The sequence below is a fragment of the Tachypleus tridentatus genome, chromosome 1, assembly GCF_004210375.1.
Source record: "Tachypleus tridentatus isolate NWPU-2018 chromosome 1, ASM421037v1, whole genome shotgun sequence".
Taxonomy (NCBI): domain Eukaryota; kingdom Metazoa; phylum Arthropoda; class Merostomata; order Xiphosura; family Limulidae; genus Tachypleus; species Tachypleus tridentatus.
In genome coordinates, this window is record NC_134825.1 from 160,523,464 (window position 1) to 160,549,335 (window position 25,872).

At 30.2% G+C, this 25,872-nt stretch overlaps 1 protein-coding gene across 6 annotated transcripts in view; it reads right to left on the reverse strand.

Annotated features, from left to right (window-relative positions):
• Positions 1-7,288: 7,288 nt before the first annotated feature.
• Positions 7,289-25,872, reverse strand: part of LOC143229082 (ciliated left-right organizer metallopeptidase-like) — a 53,350-nt gene continuing 34,766 nt past the window's right edge. For 3 of the 6 annotated variants that reach the window (XM_076460878.1, XM_076460890.1, XM_076460871.1), the window contains exons 10-17: positions 21,165-21,267; positions 16,731-16,812; positions 16,308-16,407; positions 15,378-15,446; positions 14,387-14,485; positions 13,618-13,741; positions 12,782-13,116; positions 7,289-11,792 (exon numbers count right to left, since the gene is read on the reverse strand). In XM_076460878.1, the coding sequence (XP_076316993.1) occupies positions 12,977-13,116; positions 13,618-13,741; positions 14,387-14,485; positions 15,378-15,446; positions 16,308-16,407; positions 16,731-16,812; positions 21,165-21,267 (717 nt within the window). In that variant the 3' untranslated portion in view covers positions 7,289-11,792; positions 12,782-12,976. The remainder of the gene's footprint in view (positions 11,793-12,781; positions 13,117-13,617; positions 13,742-14,386; positions 14,486-15,377; positions 15,447-16,307; positions 16,408-16,730; positions 16,813-21,164; positions 21,268-25,872) is intronic. The other 3 variants (XM_076460916.1, XM_076460901.1, XM_076460909.1) reach the window with 3 other exon arrangements.

The following is a 25,872-nucleotide window of genomic DNA, read 5'->3' on the forward strand; positions in this document are numbered from 1 at the left end:
AGTGCTTTGTATTCTATTTGGAAATCTTTTGGACATAGTTTGATTAATATGCAAAATATTTTTCCAGAAAGATACTGTTGCAATAGAATATTTACCATGTTTATTTTACTCAATCTGCAAATATTTTTATACTCTTTATGGTTCAAGATGTATATCAGTGTTCACAAATTTATTTTAACATGACAAAGTTTAATAATTAAAGCTACAACAGAATGGGACTTGTTACAAACAAGAACAAACTACTTTGGCACAACAGCATCATTTTATTCTACGTGTGTAATACAATGTGTATACCTTGTATGATTTCTAAGTATCCTCTTAGTGTATTGAAAGATATGTTTTATTACATAATCTGAAGAAGAATATTACTGAATTTTGAAAGTGATATATTTAAAAGTTCCTATGGAAATAATTTATTCTTAGTTTATATTTTGGAGAAAGATGAGATGAATATTTTTTCTTTTCAGTTTTGAACAACAAAACCTGTTTTGTTTTTCAGAGTGATAATTTTAACCATAAACTAGTAATGTGGTAATCTCAGATTAACCTATTACCTGAAATAATATTTGGTAAGTTGAATTTATGAGATTCATGTACGATAAATTATAAAGTAAATCTGAAGTTGATTAAAGGAGTGAGTTCTAAGCTAAGAGAATAAACACGTGGTTTAAAGCATTAAACAATATTTATTTACAACATTAAGCAAAAACGGCGCCTACGTGCACAGAGCTGTTGCTTTCAGATGATTGAATCGGATGGCAGTTGTAGTGTTGCAAGTTTTGAAACCTAAATAAAACTGTTAATCCAAAGGAAATACAGTGGAGCGCCATTAAGCCGCGGACCAGTAAACCGCGAAATCGCTTAAGCCGCTGTAGCAAGTCTTGTGAGCGAGGATTATCGCGGCTCACCGCTAATTTAAGAAAGTGTAAAAACGAGGCTTACGAATTTAATCCTGGCTTTATAACTTCAAGGGGATATTTAAAAAGGATTTGCTTTAATTTGGGAAATAAATAAAATATATTACAATAGAAATCGACCGTTAATCTACCTTATCGCTCTCTATGTCAGCTTTATGGAGGCTGCCATTGTTACCGAATCACACCTCTCCATACATTAAAGTTAATCCGCGGTAAATCCGTGAAAAAAGTGATCAATAATTAAAGTATTTTTAATTCGATAATCTGATATAATGATCACGCAATGGCCCGGATGAGGCTCCTCGGCGGAGCTGTTGGCGACTTCGGCTTTTCAGTCACAAAGGTTTAAGCCGCGGTTAAGCAGGTTGACCCCCCAAATACCGCGGCTTAACGACGCTCCACTGTATCAGCTTTATCCATAATAACTAGCGCCACCAATGTGAGAGGTCGTTCTCCTGTAACATAACTATCAGACATCTGTATGGCCCGTAAAAGACTGCTGTTTCTGGTGTGCTTGCAAAGTTGCAGCATATACATCGACAGTTGGAGTAGGTATTATTTCTAAAATAAAACAAAGATAGCCAGAATGAAGTCAACTTAATATTTTTCTTCACCATATTTTTATGCAAAAATTGCAAAGAATCAGAATAAACAAGATGAGTCACCACGCCATTTCGTTCTTGTGATCCGTGATTCCCTTGGTGAAAGTTTCTCTCAGAGACGAATAGGCTGCAAAGGCGCAACCGAGGTGCCTTTACATTCACCAGATTTGTGTCCCTATGTATCTTTTTTTTTAAGGTAGTTTTCAGACGTGTGGCAGTCAAACTCGAGGATTGTGTGAACAGCAACTGATTTCAGTCTGAACACCTGCGTGATTAACTTTACACAGGAAATGGAATTATGGGGAAGAGCTGTTAGATGAATGATATGCTTTAATCTCTTTATCAGTGACCAACTGTATACCTACTTTTGAAATACCCTGTATATCAGTATTTGCCTCAGAAATAACAAATCAGTAATTTGTTAGAATTGTACGTTTATTTTCCTATCAAGAACGCCCCCAGTAGCACGTTTATGAACTTACAACGCTAGAAATCCGGCTTTGATACCGTGGTGAGAAATGCACAGGTAGTCTTTTCTGTAGCTTTGTGCTTTACTTCAAATGGACAAATCTATTAATAAAATATATTTAAGAGCAACGTAATGCCACCATATGAGAGAGAAGACAACAATCACATCTGCCCAAACATTTGTCTTTTTTTAAGTTTTACACTCATATTGGTGAGGATAAGACATGTGGCCACTAGTAATTAGTTTAAAATATGATTAACAAAGCGTTTGTTTTAAAAATGTTACTTAGAACAGTTTACATGGTGATGGAGAACATTTAAGTTTTGTACGACAGAAACAAAAGGGAGTGAATGATATATATATTATAACAATTTTCTGAAAATCGTTCAACACACCGTAATTTGCATACAACTATTTAATTCGGCTAAAAACTAATTGCCGAGAATTAATATACACAATGAACCATTATAGTTAAGAATATGTTACACGGTACTAGAAGCCAATTGCAGATTATAATACATCCTTTTTGCTTTTCAAGTGCTTAAAAATTTTGTTTTATATATCTTATATAGTAACGTTTAATTACTAATTAAAGGTAAAACAAGCGACTTCACAATGTTATGGAAACAAAACAGGACTTTTCTATCCACCACATCAAGAAGTTTTAACAAATACATTGCGTGTTTTTGTGCTTAATTACAAACTAACAAACCTTCCGTAGCAGTTAGTTCAAACAGCTTTGTAATATGTATAGGTCCCTCGTAAACAGAACGTGATTATTAAAACACTAGTACTAACTCTTCGACATAACGAAAACATATTTATAATAAAACGATTCCTCATACACTTTCGTTTATCAAAAACTCTACAACTGAAGGAGAGTAGAAGACATACACTCACAACTAACTTGTGGAACAAACAAAAATGGAGTATTTATTTACACATACTTAGATTGTACAATTTTCCGGAATGTTGCTAAATATGACATTCCCGATAATTTTCTGTAAGATTTAGTTTTCCAAACGAATTTGGATTTTGTGTACAATCTGCAAACTTAAATATAACTTCACAATACGGTCTTAAAAAGTTGACCTTGACCTTTGTGTGTTTTCTACTTTAAAAATGTTTACTTACTATTTCTGCCTCGCCCACTGTGTTTTATCTTCAAGAGAAACGGAAACAAACAAGGCGAACATTTATTTTTAGCATTTTCGTTTCTCTGCCAAGGTTATTTAGAACAGATTATACCGTGACGTCTTCCTCCCTATGTTTAAGATTCACATATTAGCAAGCGAAAATATCGTACATTTTGAAGCGTAAAACAAGGAAATCTTGCGAAGTAGTGGAAACCATTACATTTAACATTTTTAACTGAATAATTTGAAAGAAAAAAAACCTGTTAGTAATGAAATGTAATTTGTATAATAAGAATTTGGCTTAATAAATGGTACACACTTGTAAATTTTTAAAAGCCCCACTAATAGATAACACATTACTGGTAACCCTAGATTTTGACTTAGCCTTTATCTTTTGATCTGAAAACTGTTAGGCTCAAGTGAAACTACTGATAAAGTATGGTAATGTGAATCAGACTTTGTGCTTTTATTTTTGTTTTGCTGAAAATATACTCAACTTTTATTTCGTATATAATTCTAAGTTTATGTTTTTTAATTCTACAAAAACGAATAAAAATGGCTAAAACTGTTAAATGTACAAGTTTTGTGAAATTTGAATTATACTTTTGGAAAATAAACAGTAATACTAAATAATATAATACAACTAATATATCGGATGTTGACGCTGAACAACAAAAGTAAGATAAACGATAGCAAAATTTTACATTCAGTTCCACGTTAACGGCATTTTTTGTTTTTTTTTCCTTTTCGAGCGGATTAAATTTGTTGAACTTCGAGGAATATGAGCTACAGAGTTTTGTTAGTTATAATGCCAACTTGCTTTCACAGATTTTGCAAGAGTGTAGACAGTCACGTAACAAGTTCCTGCTCCAACATTTCGATTACTCGCCATCAATGCCTATAAATATATATAGTCAACTATGCCTAACGATAAAAAAAAGTTAGGGTCCACGATTCGCGTATTGCTATCACAAAATCGTGCTACGCTGTTTTTTTTTGTCGCGTGTTTACTACAAGTGATGATTAATTTTCTTTTTTCTCAGTTTATAAAAAATCCTTATGTGATAGAATATAATATTATTTCCAGGATAGTATCATGGCTTGAAGTGTTTGTTTTTGAATTTCGCGTAAAGCTACACAAAGGTTATCTGCACTAGCAGTCCCTATTTTGGCAGTGTCAGACTAGAGGGAAGGTAGCTAATCTGCACCACCCACCGCCAACTCTTAGGCTACTCTTTTACCATCGAATAGTGGGATTGACCGTGACATTATAACGTCCAAACGGCTGAAAGGGCGAGCACGTTTGGTTAGACGGGGGTTCGAACTCGCGATCCTTGGATTACTACTCGAACGCCTTAACCCACCTGGCTATGCCGGGCCGGCTTTAAGTCTTTGCCGCGTGGATATTAATAGAACAGACGGTTTTTTTGTGTGTTTTCTTACAGCAAAGCCACATCGGGTTATCTGCTGAACCCACCGAGAGGAATCGAACGCCTGATTTTAGCGTTGTAAATCCATAGGCGTACCGCTGTACCAGCGTGGGGCAAAACAGACTGATGTCATGATACAATATATCCTGGAGTAGATGTAAGACTATTGGTGTTTTGTGTCCATACCAAATGTTGACCAAAGGAAGAAAACTATCCCTTGGAGGCATAACATACTAATGCTTGTAATCAGATAAAGCTAATCACCAGATTGGACCATACTGTTTTTCAGTAAATGTTTAAAAGGTGAACAGAGATATAACACAAGCATGAGACCAGCAGATAGGGATTGTTGTTGTTTTGAATTAAGCACAAAGCTACACAATGGGCTACCTTTGCTCTACCCACTGAGGGTATCAAAACCCACTTTTTAGCATTGTAAATCTGCAGACATACCTCCGTGGCCTCTGGTGGGGCAGATGGGTTTCTACTGATATCCCAAACAGAAAATACACTGCTTAATTTTGTTTCAGAGATTTGTGTGTGAAGTACGGATATTAGTTAAAAAAAATTCAGAATTCTGGTACTTCCTAATACGTTCTATCATAATTTGTGTAAAAATTTACCCGAAAATTGAAATGTACAAGATCAGCTTTGTCATTTTATGGTGAAATTTTTCCTGTTGATGTACATTATGGGAGAATAAAACAAGTGTTCACTAATGTTGTTTAACCTGTTGACTGCCAAGTATTTCAGCTGCTACAATACAACTCCAATGCTTCTTCATTTTGTAATTTTTTCGTGACGCCATTTTGGATCGAAAGTGAAACAATTTGTTAGTAGGTCAAACGCATGTATGGTGCTGACATCTAGCGTTGCAGTTAGGTATTATTTCGAACGAATTAACTCGTCCGTGGCACTGTGTTACCGATCGGCTTGGACGAGTTATCTCGTCTACGGCACTGAACAGGTTAAACAATTCTAAGTTCAAAAACAAAAGAGACATACATTATTAGAAATAATGTATACACATATAATTTATTTCAGTTTCATTACAAAAATAGTACAAATCTAAAGGCTATAAAACAACTACATTAATATTTATTTCAGTGCTATAATCTGTTCACAAATTTTACACAAAATGCTGAACACAAGTAAACATATTGTAATTTGGTTTCATGAAATTTCATACATGTCATAAAAAAGGTTATTTCTAATGGCTTAGCAAAATGGTAAACAAATATAATTACTTGGTGAAATCATTAGCAAGAAGTAGAAGTCACTTTGCAATTATAAAGTCTGACAACAAATAACTAATATGAAATGGTTTTAAACTGAAGCATTAGAGCCATTAGGATATATATGAATTTAAAATGATGCACAAAACAACAAGAACTTGAACTAGAATAACGTTTTTCTGTGTGCTTACCACAATTTGTATTTGTCAGTTCTTGCTTAAACTATGAACTAAAAGTTCACTAAGTAGCAGTCAATCACATAGGTTCAGAAGATAAATATATCCAAAAACACAGAGGACATGTAGAACACTAATCTATTTAATAAATAATTATAATTAGCATTCTATATTTACACAATTTTAAACTTTATCAAAGTTATCAATGACTTCCACTTTAAAAGCACACCAAAAATATGTACATTAATTTTTGCCATAAGTCCCATTGCTAGATTCATAAATATGAATGATTAGCACTGTTGCAACATGAAAAATTTAATAAATAACTAAAATGATATTTTATATTTTAAAAACTTTATTGAAGTCACGAGTAAACTGTGCTTCTAAAGTGGAAGCCACCGAGAACTTTGATAATGTTTTTAAAATTGTGTAAAAATAAAATGTTGATTTTAGTTATTTATCAAATTTTTAATAAAACACACACATGGTGAGCATTCAAACTTAAACTATTGAACACTTATTAATGGGTAAAAATGTTCTTGATTAACTGCTTTTGAATGTTCTTTGGTTTTTTTTTGTGCTACTCTCCACTACGTGTTCTGGATGAAGATGTTTTTAAGATTTGATACAATAAGAATACAGTGGAAAGAAACATGTTTTAATGTGCTAATAAGCTACCTCTAACCTGATAACAGTAACAGATACTGGGAGTAACCTCAGCTTTGCCTAGTTAACTAAACATTGCATCATCTCTTTAAGATGATAGTCAACTCCACAATATTACTAAAAATATATACACACATACAAGACTTGACTTATCTGACAGCTGATGCCTTTCTTATAACTTTAAAATAATTCATAAAATGAGTGGTAGCAGGAAAAATTAACAAGACTAGAAATATTAATGTTAACCTAATGGTTCATGGACCAACTGGGCTATTTTAAAAGATAAATGCTAATTAAATTGGTCAAAAAGACCATAAGCTGATTAAGACTTACAGAATTAGTTGACATGGTAAGACATTGGTGAATGTCAAATCCTTTTTCTTGATTTCTCTTGGTCATTGTCTCTGCTTTTACAACCTTCTATCCCCAGCAACCAGAAATAAATTTATGTCCAGCCAGATTAGGTAACGTACCATTGTCAAAAACCTAACATGTTATAAAACAAATATTTTTTACACAATTTTAAAAACGTTTTTTAACACTGAACATTACACAACCATCAGAGAATTTTAACATAATATTGTGTTTCCTTAGTACATAATTTTGTGTTTCAAACTATGCTTGTGTTGCTTGTTTTTCTCTACTGTCTGTGTTAACTTCGTTCTCTGCTTGTCACTCCTTAACCCTGCATTGTGTTGGAACTTATGACTTTTTCCACAAAATGCAGGTTTGGGATTGTTAGATGAAGAACAAATTAAAAATGGGTAGTAAATAAAAATACATTTTTTTTTTCTATTTAACATCACACACAGTGTTCTGTTACCCAAACTGGCTGGGCTTCTTCTATCTCATCTGGTTGTTGGAGTCTAGAACAATCGAGAGAAAAAAAAACGTGTAGAATACTAACAAAACAATGTTTAGAAAGTTAGCTTAACTGAGTAGAAATTAATATATTCTTGCTCAACTAACTTAACTAGTTTGAAACTGATGACTGACAAACTGCAGGAGAGATTAAAACTGATAAATACCTACTGAAACAAATAAACTGGTTTTCACTTGGATAATCAAATGAATTGAGCAAAACCTGATAAATGCTAAATGAACCAACAAGACGACTAGCTAGGAATTGATGATTAGTGAACCAGACGAACAGGAAAAATATACTTTTTACAAAACATAGTGGAAACTGATAAATGCTTAATGTACCATCCAGATTAACTTCAACTAGATATACACCTAGTGAGTCAACTGAATTAGGTAGAAAGTGAGAAATTATTAATCACCTAGACTAAAGTTTAAGTAAGTTTAAGTTTACGTAAAGATAAATGCTTATAAAATAAAAAAAATGCAGTGAAAACTGATAAATGATTCTTAGGAAGCAGTTAAACAACAAAAAATAAACTGACCACTAAAGTAAGAATGGACTAATATATATGATTATTAAACAATCTTACTTACAATAAAGTTTATAAAAGAACTAACTAGTAATATAGAGAACTAATGAATGATTTCATACATGTAACATTAATAGATCAATTAACTAAAAAAGTAACAGTTTACTTAAGTAACTTTATGTTCATATATTTTAGCAACTGGACTAAATCAACAAGGAACAAGTGAGTAAACCAGCTGGACCAGGCTAAAATGAATAATTTTAGAGAATGGTCTGGACTAGAAAAATTACACACAGTTCAGATACATGAATGAAAATAACTAAGTACATTTTAAAATGATGAAACACTACAGAGATAAATGATTTGCTTATCCATTTACAAGCATTTAAACCATGCAAAATAAAAAATAAATGGTAGCTGAGTTGTTAAAAAAGTGCCTTACTGGCAACTTGTTAAAGGGCTAACCCTTTATCTGGCATGTGAAAAGTCTGGTGTTTGACACCTGTTTGAGTAAATAAAATGTGAGCTTCTCTACGTGAACATCTTCAGCCTGAGTCATTCACTTATATCATTTGTATTTCTTGCGTAATGTTACAACTGGACTTCAGTTCGCCTTTTCGTAACTGCTTAGAGGTATGATTTAACAACTAAAATTACAGTAGATGACCTTTGCAGTCAAACTCATAGTTTAAACAATCATTGAACAAATCATCTAAGAGCAAGACTCAAGCCTGCTTGAGCTCACAATTAGGACCTATCTATCTAAAAACATTAGTACCAACACTTTACAAGAAAGTGATATGAAAGCATTCAAACTGCATCCCAAGTTCAGATATTTGTCCTGTGATTTTACTACCAGAATCCTAGAAATACACAATGCCATCAAGTTATTCCTCTCCAAGATGTGGAAACACAATATCTATAACTGCTAAACATATAAACATACAAAATAATATGACTCATTTAAAAAAGTATTTAACTATTTCTTAGCAAAAAATACCAAGATAACTAGGAATAATGTTTGTATGAGATCTACAGGTGTACACACCTCTTAAACAGATTCTACAAATCAACAGATGCTTAACAGTAATACATGTATACACTCTTCTGTAAGACAAGAGAAACTTAAGCCACTGGCATTAACACCAACATGACTACATTTCATAGGACTATCATGAATTTACATAAATACCATCAGCAATTACATATTTTTACATATAAAGATAACAAATTTTGTTTTGGACTTTTAATCATTACTGATAATTCTTAAGCTAAGAGTTGACAAACATCAAGTTTAACATAATGCACTTTAAGCACGTGCTTCTATGTGAAATGCTAACAAGAAGCATGATTATCAAAATAAGTTCTGTTTCATATGTTTACTTAATCAGTGAAACAAATTCTGCAATTTTTTTATCATATGGGATTCACTAGGATGGTTTAGAAAGACAGCCACAGAATACCACATGATACTTACCATTATAAAAAATAAAATATTTGAGCAACCAAGATATATAAATATTCAATTATAAGGCACATAAAAATGTGAAGTTCAATAGCTACCAATTTACCTTTCATGATAAGTAAGACGAAAATGATATCAGTAGCTTTATCTTAAACACAATACTGAAAAGAGAAATATACTGTGTAAATCAAAGCAATATAATAAACAGATTTACAGTAACATGAGAAACAACAATAATTCAGCCAATAGGAGTGAGCCATTGTTAAGTTTCTACATAACCATACCCTATAGAAAGAAATGTTGTTTGTCATGGTAACAAATCTTACTTATTTGATCAATGATTTTCAGGATTTACAGTGAATATCATTTAAAAGATATTACAGTTTAATTCTGAACCTAAACAACTTAGAATTAAGAAAAATGTGGCACCAGAATTTTTTTGACTCATCTGCAAAATTATTATTGCAACTGATCAGAAATTTATCATAAACCAAACACATAACAGTAACACCACACATACAGCTAATATTGAGGGCAGGGTTGAATATTATGCAAGAAAATATTAAAAAAGATAATAAAAAAAATTAAATGTCTTGAGTGAAAAAAAAAATCAACATGAAATATTACTAAGCCTAATTGACATGCAAACAAAAAATAGTTTTGAGAATTTTCCAACATGGTGAAGTATCAGAACATTATATCATAAAAACACTAGTTTCAAACAATGTTGTGTAAAAATTAAAGAAAAAAAGAACAAAACTTTTAGCATGTAAGATGCATATAGAATAATATTAAAGAAAATACTATAAAACAAGGACTAGTAACAGCACCAATAAACATGAGAATGATTCAGGAAATACAGTTTAATTATTACTGGCTTTTCATTTTGTTTTGAATGAAAAGCATTTGCCTGAAATGTTTACAAAAAACAATAAATAACACAGAAATATGAGAATTGAAGTTATTTTTCTAATTTTTTTGTTTGGTGGTAATATTTAGAGCAGCATACTGGACTACCCGACAATGACTTAAATATCATATTTTGAACAAGTTTCTATAATCTTTACCATCAAAGTTATGATAGTATAAAATCTATAAAATACATTGTTTTTTGTCTTATCCAAAGTACTTGGTTGTCACTCATTCAAATATTGCACGTCTTCAGATAATTCTCATTCTATTGTGCGTGAGTATAGAATACACATAACAACGTAATTTTATAGGTCTGAATAACAAATCTATGCTATCAAATGAATTACACTGATGAGAAAGTATATTTAATGTACCAATATCCTTTTTCAACATCTTTATTTTATCTCTCAACTTTGTTGTACCTTGAAATCAGAGCTGATAGTGTTGAAATATTTCATTTAAATTTCTTACATTAAACTTGTAATACTATTTATTCAGGGCTAACTTATGGACTTGCTTCTGCTGGCCTTTAAAGTGAAGGTTAACACATGTTTAAAATATAACAGTTTTCCACTTTTCTATTTAAACATTAATAACAATCTTTCTCACCTAATAACTGAGCACACTTAATTTTGAATTCACTTTTTGACCTCTCATACATGACGTTACTGTAGTAGCCATTCACGGATTCTTCTGTCAGCCTCTTAGGTGATTTTACCTGTGACAAACATAAGAGTGAACTGTACAGTTGTATGTAATTACTTGCGGCATAATCTTGCTCCCAGGCTCCATCTGTCACTGGCCACAACAAAAGTAAATTTTAGGGACATGTACAACTGCAATGAAGAACTGAATTTTCAACAAAGGTTGTTGTGAGCTATTATGGGCTCTTTCAGCAATTATGCAGGTTTTAAAGACTATGTTTCTGAATAATATGTAGGTTTCAAAGGTTTACTAGTAGACCTGGTTATTATTCAGAGCAAACTATTAACCCTACAAAACTATTATTAGAATTAATAATTTATAAAATTTCTAAGAAATAAATGGCAGGTGAATCTGTACCAAATTTGAAATAATTTTGTGATAAATATGTCCTCTACTAATAAGTTTGGAACAGTTCATGTTAACAGTTACTATAAAGGTAACTCGTATTATTACTACTACTATAGTTTTTTAAGGTTTTGGTAATGTAATTCTGCTATTTAAACATTCTTGGTTCCATCAAAGGTGGATCCTATTTCTATTTGGGTGTATCCGTTGTCGATACCTCCAAAAGCTTAGGTTAACTGCTGCTAGTATTACAATACCAACTAGAAGTCCAATCACCAGAGCTAATACCACATATCTTTCAGAACTGGTACTTCTGCTGGTACTAGGAGCTGACACCAAGCTGAAGGAAAAAACAAAATACATAAGATGTTTGATGCCTAGAAGATTCATGTAGTGGCATTCTGGATACAATTATCAGAATTTACCTTTTCAGTACTTACATGAAACTTTATACGTCTTAAAATACAAAGTGAATTTCAGTTATCAGCTTGAGAAGTTAGTTAGCACCACTAAGTAATACAGCAGGTCACAATATGTATACCTATATACATGAAGAGAATCTTGTCTGTGCATCCACTTTTCATGTCTATAATTTTTGAATAATTTCAACCAAACTTGGTTTCAAAACGAATAATTGTTCTATATAGTTCCAGTGTTTAACAACTTATTAAATATTAATAAACTGATAGAAAAATTAAACACAAATTAAAAAATCACAAATTTTCATCTCTTCATAATTAACAGAAATATTAATTAAAATCTGATTGCCACTTAGAATCTTTTTAACTAGATACTATCCTCCATCATAAAGTTATTATGTATTTAAATGCATTCCAAAGTGGAAAAGTGATTCAAAAATTTGTAATCACCATAAATTTTAAATATTTATTCAAATCTACAAAAAATGATATTAAGAAAAACAAAACTGAATTACAAAAATAATCTGCAATGATAAAACATAATGAAAAAGGTTTTATACTAAAACGTGACACATTTTACTTTCACACAATAACAAGAAGAATTGGACTAACATAACATTATTGCTTGTCATAATTATCTAGTTATATCACACATTTTAATTTTACATGATGACTTGCAATGAATTTTAATTTTTTACATTATTTAACAAGAACTTCAATAAGCTTTAATTTGATGTTATTTAACAAAAAATGTTAAGATTACTTAGTTCCCAAAATATATGCAAGAAGCAACCTAGATATATTTATGGATTGTTTTAGGTCTTAGTTTATTTTTGGTACACGATTAAAAACATTAAGGTTATTTTGTCAAGCAGATTATCTTTATCCTAAAAATATTTGAACATCTTACGTTACATGGGAAGCTGTAGCTTTTAGGTTGTCTCCATACATAAAGCAGAACTTTCCATGTTGAGATAATGCTTTAATTCTTTGATAGACCTGTTGATAAAGTCTTTCTGAGGCAAGAGACTTTATTTTAGCTTTCCACTGAACAGTTAGGAGATAATGACTGGTCCATGACAAAGAGCTCTTGTACAACCATGATTCAGGAACTTGGGTTAAATTCAAGATCTTTTTTCACTGCAGCTACTTTAAAGTTCTTTAAAGGGACACCATTTTGGATAATATCATGCTGTGTAGGCTTGCTGAAAATCACTTCTAACATAACTTCTTTGTCTGGAAAGTCTAAAGAATTAGTTTTTAATTAGACTACAGATTTCTGAAACAAATTTATATGCAACAGATGAATTAAAAAAAACTATACTTTTACACACTATCATTTTATTTGTGGGCTTCTAACAATATGTGTGGCCTGAATCATAATTCTAAAAGAAATTAAAGACCATCAGACATTAATACAGGCTTTATTATTTTCAAGTTATATTCTCTAACCTTTTATAATATAAATATTATTAAAACGTACCTACCGTGTAAAAGATTTAAATACATATTATGATTTTGGTGAATTAAAAATAATGTCACATTGAGCTTTTGTAGTAATGTTTTTTTTTTTTTATTAAGCCAACACAAATGATGTTATTCTGTAAGAAACTTTCAATATTTTGCTTTTTATGAGAACTTACAAACAAAAAATAAGAGTAAAAGAGATAATTAATTATCAACTTAAAGGGATTACATTCCATAGGCACAAACATTCAGCTATGTTACAACACTAAATTAACTTACAAAGTTCAGTTTCTATTACAGATGAAGCTGGGTCACTTGATTTAGTTATCGAGAAATGATGGTGTTTCAAAGTTTGACACAATATGTTCAGTGGTGGACATTTCAGGATTTTTTCTTTTATTTCCTACAACAAACACATAGTTTTAAACTTTGAAAAATACAGGCTGCTTTTCCTGGTATCTTAATTTCTACTGCCATTATGAAAATTATCAACATTCTCTACTTATTTTTTTGTTTTAAACACAAGAAACCTAGAAATAGGAGATACTAACAACTACAATACTTCAAACTAAGTATATTTTCCTCAGCTGTTGTGAAAAAATACATTAAAAATATTCATTTTCTTTTATAATAAACATGTTTTTAATATGTAATAAACATATTTTGTCAGATAAAATTTTGGTTATGAAAAATTCTTGACATATTTTTTACTAATATCAATGTTTGAGTATTTCACATTAATTATAATGTATTTTCACTCTTGGCCTAATACATAAAAGAAAGTTCAATGTTGTAGCATATTAAAAATTAGAAGAATTCTGTTCAAGCTGAAATACTGATACATTCATATCAATAAATGTATCATTTCTGAAATGCACTATGTCAAAAGGTTTTTTCAAAATATTTTATTTACATTTTTGTTGCAAACAGAATAATAAACATTAAAACAATTTTTTTTGGTCAACAACCAGAGGGTATTGAATAGTTTCTTCTAAAGTAATATATGTGTGTGTGTGCAGAAAACAAATTACTCTCATATCCAACTTACTACTGCCGAATTATTCCAACAGGTGACAGTAGTGTCCCCAACATAGACTTCCATAACAGAGGAATTGATGCAGTTATACTGAAGACATGAAGGTAATCTCTTTCAGAAAAAGAAAAAAATAAAAGAAATCATGTTACTTTTGTTAGTCTCACAACTATAAAAATATTATTTTAACATTAAAGTATAATCACATTACACTTAGTGTGTTACTTTTATTATTGTTGTTCTGAAACTCAAATCATAATCTGAAGGTCGTGGGTTTTAATCCCTGTCGCACTAAACATGCTCACCCTTTCAGCCATGTGACATTATAATGTGACGAGCAATCCCACTATTCGTTGGTAAAAGAGTAGCCAAAGAGTTGACAGTGGGTGGTGATGACTAGCTACTTTCTCTCTAGTCTCACACTGCTAAATTAAAGATGGATAGTGCAGATAGCCTTCGTGTAGCTTTGTGCAAAATTCAAACCAATCTTATTTTAAACACTATTTTACAATAGTGTTTATTCCAATCATTGCAACACAATAGTTCAACAACACTATTATTTCCATATAATAAAGAAGAAACTGACACACCTGTTCATTCAATCAGTTAATGTTTTTCTTATTCTTATCAGGAAATTCAGTATATCTATAAAAAACACTACACTAATAAATGATGCAGTTGTGACTGATTAGACTGTACTAAACATTTTTGACATTATTATGTTTTTTAACAGTACATGAATATCTTTAAAGAGAAGGGAATTAGGTTTCAGTTAATTTAAGAAGTGTTTGATGTGATGTTCATTCGGCCCTGATCTTACAAATTATGCACTATCTTTCATTTGGAGGTTTCAATCTGAACACAAACCAAATTGATTTACAAATATATTTAATGGCACAGAACACACTTGGTTTTTTTATCTAACTGAAAACTATCACTGTGACAACAAGAAAGATGTCCATTTTCAAAAATAAACTAAAACAGCAACAACTGTAGAAAAACTTACCTTGCCTCCAGTAGTCAACAAAAAACATGCTTTCCTTTGGCTACTTGTTTCATATGCTGAACATGTTTGCTGTTTAAAACAATGTTATGTGTATTATTAATAATATAATGTCAACTTCAAGGCATAAAAGATTAGAAAATTTTCAGAATTTGAGTTTCTCTCTTTAACTAGACAGAATCAATGAAAATGTTTAACTGAAAATATCAAGAAAACAAAAGTAAAAATAAAAAAAATACATTAAAAAATTCCATAAATAGAAATCTAAATAAAACTGCTTTAAGTGTAAAATGAAAAAAAAAAAAGGGAAGGGGAACAGAAATCCTCAGAATGTCTTTCACTAAACTACACAAAAAATTTAATTACAAGTAATAAGGTATGGATGGCATCATCACATATGTAATGGAGGGGTCAGTTTAGATAGTATTGTGGATTGCAAAGGAAAGGTATTTGAGGAATGATTTGTGATCCCTTGGAGCCACATTTCAGAGATTTGTCAACCTGTTCAGTTTTAATTCATCCTCCTTAATACCTAGGTTTTCAAAATGTCACTAGATCTGGATCTCTTGCTAGATAAGTTTATAGGTTTGTCATTTTTTATATAAAGTGTCCTTTGTATCAAAGATGTTTGGTGTTGTGGAATAGACTTAATTCACCTAGATTTAACCTCACATTCACTGGGACACCATTCATGGCCATCAGATATTTTCAGAACTCTATGTACCTAACTTCATATAGGAGTAGGCTAGGCATTGCTTTAATTACAACACAGCCTTTAAAATTTATAAACTTTGAACATTCAACTACGAAATACCATAAACAAGTTTGAGATTGTGAAGTCAATTTGGTACAGAAATAAAAGACCAAACATTTTGCTAACTTTATAATGTATATACAAATGCACTTATAAAGAGAGAAAGAAAAAAAACTTACAGTAATATTAGGTTTAAAAATGCCACACTCATGACTGGGACTAATTTTTTGACAAGTGGTAACAGTATGATGGAGAAAGTCGCACCCCTCATGAACTGAGCTGAAAAACACCAACAACATCTGTGATGTTATTAATTTGTTCACTTTATGTGTTAAATCAATACAAATACATTATAGAACAAAAGTTACATTTCATACAAGAATGTCTTATGCAGTTGTGGAATTGACGATAATATTTGCTTTTACTGCTGTCCTTTACTACTCCGATGTAATTTATTAAAATGGTTCTCTATATACGACATAAAATACACTAACTGAATTCTGTATGTTTAAAGTTCTGCCTGATTTGTTTGCTTTTGTAGCACCGCCTTAGAAGGAAAAAAACAAAATAATACTAAAAGTACCAACATAAGCTTAACCTACCTGGGATCACACAACAGTGATGTATGACTTTGAACAGATGTGCTGGAACAGGAAGATGGCAGTCCAAATTGACAGCCCTGATCTATTTAAAAAAACAACAACAACAAAAACAACACAAATCTGAAAGAGCCTGTATTTAGAGTTGAAAAACTGTATTAAGAAAGAAAGGTAAATAAAAAACAAAACACTCTTTTCCCCAACACTTAAGATCATGCTGATCAGTCATAAAATTGTCTGCCTAATTCTTATAGAACACTGTAGAGTAAAAAAAAATTATTACACTGCAACTAAAATCAAACTCCATGTGTAAACACAAGATAGTGAAAAAAGGTCATTTTACAAAAATACTTGAACCGTGACTTTTTATAATTCTTAAAATGGTTTTCTTGCTGCAACACCAATGCAAGCTTCAAATACTTCAAATAACATTATATAATAATTTCTTCATATATACATCCAAAACACTTACACTACACTTAACATAAAGAAATAACATTATATAATAATTTCTTTATATATACATCCAAAACACTTGCACTACACACTTAACATAAAGAAATAACATTATATAATAATTTCTTCATATATACATCTAAAACACTTACACTACACTTAACATAAAGAAATAACATTATATAATAATTTCTTCATATATACATCCAAAACACTTACACTACACACTTAACATAAAGTAACATTATATAATAATTTCTTTATATATACATCCAACACTTGCACTACACACTTAGCATAAAGAAATAACATTATATAATAATTTCTTCATATATACATCCAAAACACTTGCACTACACACTTAACATAAAAAGTAACATTATATAATAATTTCTTCATACATACATCTAAAACACTCACACTACACTTAACATAAAGAAGTAACATTATATAATAATTTCTTCATATATACATCTAAAACACTTGCACTACACACTTAACATAAAGAAATAACATTATATACTAATTTCTTCATATATACATCCAAAACACTTGCGCTACATGGCGTAAAGAGAATAACATTATATAATAATTTCTTCATATATACATCTAAAACACTTGCACTACACACTTAACATAAAGAAGTAACATTATATAATAATTTCTTCATATATACATCCAAAACACTTGCACTACACACTTAACGTAAAGAAATAACATTATATAATAATTTCTTCATATATACATCTAAAACACTTGCACTACACACTTAACATAAAGAAGTAACATTATATAATAATTTCTTCATATATACATCCAAAACACTTCCACTACACTTAACATAAAGAAATAACATTATATAATAATTTCTTCATATATACATCTAAAACACTTGCACTACACTTAACATAAAGAAGTAACATTATATAATAATTTCTTCATATATACATCCAAAACACTTGCACTACACTTAACATAAAGAAATAACATTATATAATAATTTCTTCATATATACATCTAAAACACTTGCACTACACACTTAACATAAAGAAGTAACATTATATAATAATTTCTTCATATATACATCAAAACACTTGCACTACACACTTAACATAAAGAAATAACATTATATAATAATTTCTTCATATACTTATCCAAAACACTTGCACTACACACTTAACATACTTAACAAGAAATAACGTTATATACTAATTTCTTCATATATACATCAAAACACTTGCACTACACACTTAACATAAAGAAATAACATTATATAATAATTTCTTCATATATACATCCAAAACACTTACACTACACTTAACATAAAGAAATAACATTATATAATAATTTCTTCATATATACATCCAAAACACTTGAAATAACATTATATAATAATTTCTTCATATATACATCCAAAACACTCACACTTAACATAAAGAAGTAACATTATATAATAATTTCTTCATATATACATCCAAAACACTTGCACTACACTTAACATAAAGAAGTAACGTTATATGATAATTTCTTCATATATACATCAAAACACTTGCACTACACACTTAACATAAAGAAGTAACATTATATAATAATTTCTTCATATATACATCCAAACACTTGCACTACACACTTAACATAAAGAAGTAACATTATATAATAATTTCTTCATATATACATCCAAAACACTTGCACTACACACTTAACATAAAGAAATAACATTATATAATAATTTCTTCATATATACATCCAAAACACTTACACTACACTTAACATAAAGAAGTAACATTATATAATAATTTCTTCATATATACATCCAAAACACTTGCACTACACACTTAACATAAAGAAATAACATTATATAATAATTTCTTCATATATACATCCAAAACACTTACACTACACACTTAACATAAAGAAATAACATTATATAATAATTTCTTCATACATACATCTAAAACACTTGCACTACACTTAACATAAGTGTCCAACTTTTCATGTCAAAGGTGTGAAATATTCTCTATCTCTTTCTTGGAACTAAAGAAAAGGTACCCAGTGTAAAGGAAGGTAGTAATATACGTAGGGTTGCTGATAACACAAGCAAACTGACACTATCATTGTAGGGATTTAGCTTTTTGTAAAGTTTTTTAAATTACCAAAAACAAAGAAAACAATCTTTCATATTTTGTATATATATGATGAACTACAATACTATTAAGATCTCAAAAGAAACTGTGAGAAATAAAGCAGATAAACTGAAAGTTCTGAGAGATAAAAATAAAAATAAATGTTACAATAAAAAAATAATTAATGAGTAATCTTCATTAACAATCTTTACCTGAAAGTACATTTTTCAGATTTTAAACTATGGAAGTTTTTAACACCCAGCTACAAAAAAACATTCAGTCATCAAAATAACAATAATACATTAAGTGAACAAATATGGAGTTGGTTCATTTCATGTTGGAGTAGGAATGTTTACTATAATTCTGAAGTTACTATGTATACCTTCAACAAAATGTGGCAAGCCTTTAGTAAAGTGTCCAAGTCACTTCTTCATAAAATCTCAGATACATTACAAAAATATTTGCACTCAAAATGTGTCTGTGAATTATCTATGCAATAACAAAATGGCACCTGCATGCTCATCTCTAGTTGACATTAGCCAATACATTCACAAAAGTGTGACCTTTATAAAATGTGTACTTTTTTTTTTCAATGAAAATTACTGAATGGAATATATTGTATGAAACAATGGGTAATCCAAAAATTAATTAGAAATAATAATAATAATAAAAATCAAACTAGGATAAAACAGGAAGATTAACCCCATGTTAGAATCATAAAGTGGTGCACAAAGTTATGAAGCTATTACACCTCCTCTTTGCTAGTATGGAGCAGATAGGAGTTGAAACTAACTGATTAACTTATTGTAATCTTTGATGAGCAAACTCCACTATTTGTCCAACTCTAGTTCAGTAGTGGTACTGACTGAAAAGGTAAGCACATTCAATAATGGATTTTGAACCCATGACACACAGATTACAACTCCCCTAGTCACACTGGGTAAACTAACAGTTGGACAAAATGCAAGAGTTGAACATCATGATGGATAAAGTGCTTGTTTAGAGTTTTCAGTGAGTATTTTAAACATATTATAGAGAGGGATTACAAGTGTTTTTATTCCCTGAAAAAGATACTTATCCTGTCTTAAGTATGATATTCTTTAAATAAACGTGTTTCTTTTTGTAATGATTCCATTCATCTCTGTTAACCTGTACTATCTATTTTTATGGAATGCATTTAAAGTAGAAATAAATAGTTCAACATGATTTTACCTTTAACTGAATAATACTACAACTTTATTTCAGATCAAATGATTTTAACTTAATTCTATTACATAGCAGTTTTTACATTAATTGAAGTATTTATTATCACTTATAAGTTTTTTTCTCAAGCAACTTTGAAAAGAAACAAACCAAAAACAGATTATGCAATATTAAATACCTTAAGTTAATGACAGGTTTGGTTTGTTCTGAATTTCACGTAAAGCTACATGACGCCTATCTATGCTAGCTGTCCCTAATTTTGCAGTGTAAGACTAGCGGGAAGGCAGCTAGTCATCACCACAACCTTTAACTCTTGGGCTACTCTTTTACCAACGAATAGTGGGATTGACTATTACATTATAATGTTCCCATGGGTAAAAAAGTGACCATGTTTGTGAGATGGGGATTCGAACCCGCGACCCTCAGATTACGAGTTGAGTGCCTTAACTACTTGGCAATGGCGAGCCGTTCATGACAGAAATCACCAATAAATAACAAGTGAAATGTAAGTTAAGACATGAAAATGTAAAATTATTCAGAGAAAGGGATGATACAGAATAATGCTGCTTGTGTTCTCAGATTGGCTATAATCCTCTTTAGATTCATACTTAGGGACACAAAACAAGTAACTCTATCTATAAAAAAGTTACCTCACCTTTTCCCCAGATATAGGAGTCAACAGCCGTGAAGTTAACTTTGTACCAGCCACTGTCAGCTAGTAGTGCAGCAGTCATAGCATCAAGGGACACAAAACCTGGCTAAAATTTGAAACAAAGAACAGATATGAGGAGGTACTGCATAGACAATGAAAACATTTTATAAACTTGGTTTAATTTTTTCTTCATATATACTTAATGTAAGTTTGCTGCTATCAGGTATCAACCCTTATGGTTAGTAACCCATACAATGATCTTAGTATAATTATTAACTCTTTCACTGCCATGCTTACATACATAAACAGTCTCCCAGTGTTAAGTTTATTTTTAGAAACACAAAGAAAACTAAAAAAAAAATGCTTTAATATCTCGTTACTTATTCAAGGCTTGAAAATGGTAAACTGTGGGAATACCTTTCTTCTCGTGGTACAAAATTTCAAACTCGTATTGGGTAATATCACACTTTCAAGGTTAAAACAAAGGTCATACAATGTATGTAACCCATATATACTACTCTGCACAAGTTAAAGCCCACTATTCATTTTTCTGTGCAAAATGTGTCCAGGATGCAATATAGTAACAACTCATTTCTAAAACTCTTATTCACTTAACCCAGTCTTGACCAGCAAAGTAACTTGGTGTTATCTCTGCTTGTTTTGTTCTCACATTTAAAAACCTTAGTAAGTTGCACAAAAGTTGATTTACATTTTCTACGTGTTACATGGTTAGGGTTTGAGGAAAATTATAAAAATTAGTTTAATATTGGTAACAAATTTTAGATTGTATGTTTTCAGAACTATTATTTTGAAATGTTGTTTTTAAAAAGTATTTTTGTCATAGTTTATTTTTCAATAAAACTACAACTGTCTGTTGTTCTAAGAGTAGTGTACTCATTTTTTTATTTGTTCTTACAAGTTCTTACATACAAAAACAATTATTTAAAAACATTATTGCAATAAACAAAACTGAATTTCCTTGATAAGAAAGTACATTTTATATACCAACCTAGGACTAACTTAACTTGTTTTATTTTCATTAACCACTATTTATATTTAACTAATGAAACAATTACATAGCAGCAAAAAATAACATCAAATATCAATGAACAGGGAAGATTTTCACCAGTACAACTGCAATTTGCACTTGTATCTGAGGCCGACATCAGTAAAACCAATATTTTTCCAACTGCAGTTTTAGTCAAGATCAATTTCTGTTTAATAATAATTTCAATAGTTTTCAATAACTAAGGAGTTCTTGTGTGTATGCTGTTCTAATAATAATAATAAATTTACTAATAAACATATAAAAGCTTTTTCTTCATCTGAATGGTTTGCCATTGCAGAACTCCGAACTTAACATACTCACTAACCATAAGCATCCTTATGTTTTCCATGCCTTTAAAACATAAATAAAACACAAATTTATCGCAAACAAAAACTTTGTTAAAAGTAACTATGAAACAATTCCCGGGTTTGAGGCTTGTTCCCAAATTTTGTAAACTTTGCACGAGAATCCTTCGATGTCCACAATGAGGACTTTCACTAGCTGCTTTTTCAGAATTGTACATTACTATTTATCCAAGTGTTATTTATCTTACAATAATTTAGATAAACAAGAGTATTTTCTATTCAACCACACTTATTCTTACATCCTTCTTTTTGGAAGCTATGATTTACTAATTACTCTCCAACCCATCTAGTGTGACATAATAAAATCTTCTCAACATGAGTTCTTGAAAATAGTCATTGAGAGGAAAGTAAAGTAATGTGAGAAATAAAACCTTGAATACATGTATTTGTAAAGAGTCCTAGGATCTGGATACATAAAGTTATACTTTGTTACAGCAAGAAAAACTGAAGGAAAAAAAAAAGGCAAGGGCTTTGTTTACATTCAATACTAATTAGAACTGCAATGAGATAAAAACAGAAATATATTTTTTACTTTTTCTTCTAATTACTAACTAGTTTATAGCTGATGCTTCAGCTGCTGTCACAGATTTTCTAATGACCATGTTAGAGAGCTCACTGATAGGAAATGCTGGTGTGTTGTATAACTCTCTCATTATGACTTAATCAACTAACTATATGAATACTTTCAACAGATGTATTTAGGTTTTACTGACCTCTACTGTTAAGTTGATGAATGTGTCATCACTTATGTGGATGTAGAAGGCTTCTTTTATCTTTCTTTTCCTCATGTGTGGTTGATATCCCATTATTTTTATGTTATTCAATTTTACTGGGCATTATCTGCTATTGCAGATAGACTGGCATAATAATCTATGTCTATGTTCTAAATTTTGTTGGTCAAATACCTGAAATTTGCTTAGGTTTTCCCACTAGTTCACTAAGAAAAATGTAAATCTAGCACCTCAAGAAACTAGTGGAGCTAAAGTTAACCTTTCCACAGAACAAAGCTGGTTGTGTTGAAAAGGGATATAAGAAAGTAAGATAAACCTCTGTTCTAGAAAAGGACCCAAGCAGAAGGTACTAAGTTTGCAAAAAGCCCACAAAAATTATTAATGTTAATACACAAACAATTTTTTCAAGTGCCAGGTTTATTTTGATCACAATACAACCAAGAAAAATAGACATGCTTTAATATGTCATTACACATCTAAAAACCATACTTTTATGATAACAGTAGTTTCTACTCATTTTTAAAGTTGTTTACGAGCAGCTATTGGTTTTCCATAAACTCCTGTGTATATGAATTGTGTGTCTTGGGAACCATCAAATCTTGGAATGGGAACTTATATTCTATTAAAGATATAATATCAGCCTTTCTACCAAGTAAATTCAAGATTGAGTTTCAGCCATTACCACTATAAATACAGTCCTTCTCATGAAATAACTGAAGTAAATTAGTAGTTGAAACACAGGAATATAAACTAACTGGTAGTTAGAAACTGGTGATTAACCAAAAGGTAACTAACTGTGATAACATTTGTTATCTATACAACCAACTGTGATAATGTTTGTTATCTATACAACTAACTCTAATTCTTCACTAACAGTCACAAAATATTCTTTGAATGAAAGTTCCAAATGTTTATTTGTCTGCTGTAATTTTGCAATGGAAAACAATTTTCAATTACAGAGACACACATGAAATTGATATTTTTATTTGTAATTATTTAATTATTTCAAGTGATGAAGACCAAGTGTGAGAGAGCTTATATTACCTCCATTTTTTATCATATTTCAAGTATTTTTTTTAAAGAGAGTTCTTGATAGAGTGGTAAGTTGAATATAATACCAATGTTGTTAAATAAACAACAAAAAGTAATATTTACAGAAAACTAATATTAAAGTGAAAATACTGTTTTAGTTCAAAATAAAGCTTATAATACAAAATTCTGTTATTTTGTTTGTTTACAAATTACAGATAAGTGTTTAATTTTTTTTAATTCTACATAAAGTGGTTTTGTTAAGTAGGTATAAACCACAGCTACCAGTGTTAAGTATACTAATCTTTCAAATACATTAAATGCTTATAAAATGAAACTTACTTGAAATTGTCCCTTTCAGTTTTGCTTGCCAAATTAAATTCCAGAAATACCATAATTAATAACATTTAAGCCAGTAGAATAATTTACATAATTGTTTACATTGCACGTGCAATTTAACTCAAAAATGTATAAACCTGAAGAGTCAATTAATTTAGAAAGGAATTAAGTCAAAGTTTTATTTTAACCATTAAAGTATTTTATAAAACTCTATGTAACATTATTAAATGCTTAAACAAGCCTACAGAATTATGTGAAAAAAAACTAACTTGGCCCTACATTACATTCATAATAATTTTGAGTGAGAGGACAGTACATGCTATGAAAGTTTATAAAGACTAGGTTTCTTTAACACTCCAACGAAAAGTGGGGCCTAATAGGCCCCAGAGCAACTTGAAAGGTTATTAATATTTGATTTCATTTCATTAAATGAAATGGCAATTTCATTTAAATACAAATTTATTTATATTTGATTTCATTTCATTAAATGAAATGGCAATTTCATTTAAATACAAATTTATTTATATTTGATTTCATTTCATTAAATGAAATGGCAATTTCATTTAAATACAAGTTTATTAGCCTAATATTAATAACCTTTCAAGTTGCTCTGGGGCCTATTAGGCCCCACTTTTCGTAGGAGTGTTAAAATGGTGACTGCTTTGGCAGAACATATAGTTTATAAGTATGCTTCAAAACAAATAATTTAATATGCTTGACAAAACAATTCTGATTCCTAAAGTGAAAGAATAATTTTATAATAAAAATAGTTCATATATCTTACATTATAATTTATCATTATCATATTAGCTGTAGTAGTTCTAAAGGAAAATAACTAATAGTAACTGTCAAGAAAGTAAAGAATGTATCAGGGACAATGTTAAAGAAAGAATGTATAAGGGATAATGTCAAAGAATGTTTACCTTTCGTCTTTGTTACTAAAATCATAATTACCTCATTAGATGCTAATTATATAGCCTGTTGTGTGAAAAGTAATAACAGACTCATTTAATGGGTTAAGTACTTACGTCTTTAAATTCAAGACCAAAAGTTTATTTTAAAAAAAGGTGTAAACATACCCAATTTTAGGTTTTTATTCCTCTCTGAGCAAAACTCCTAAAAGAAAACAGTTGTTGTACACTGTCAGACAGTTAGAATTATTTTTACTAAAAATTACAGTAATAAAGTCAGCCAAAGCT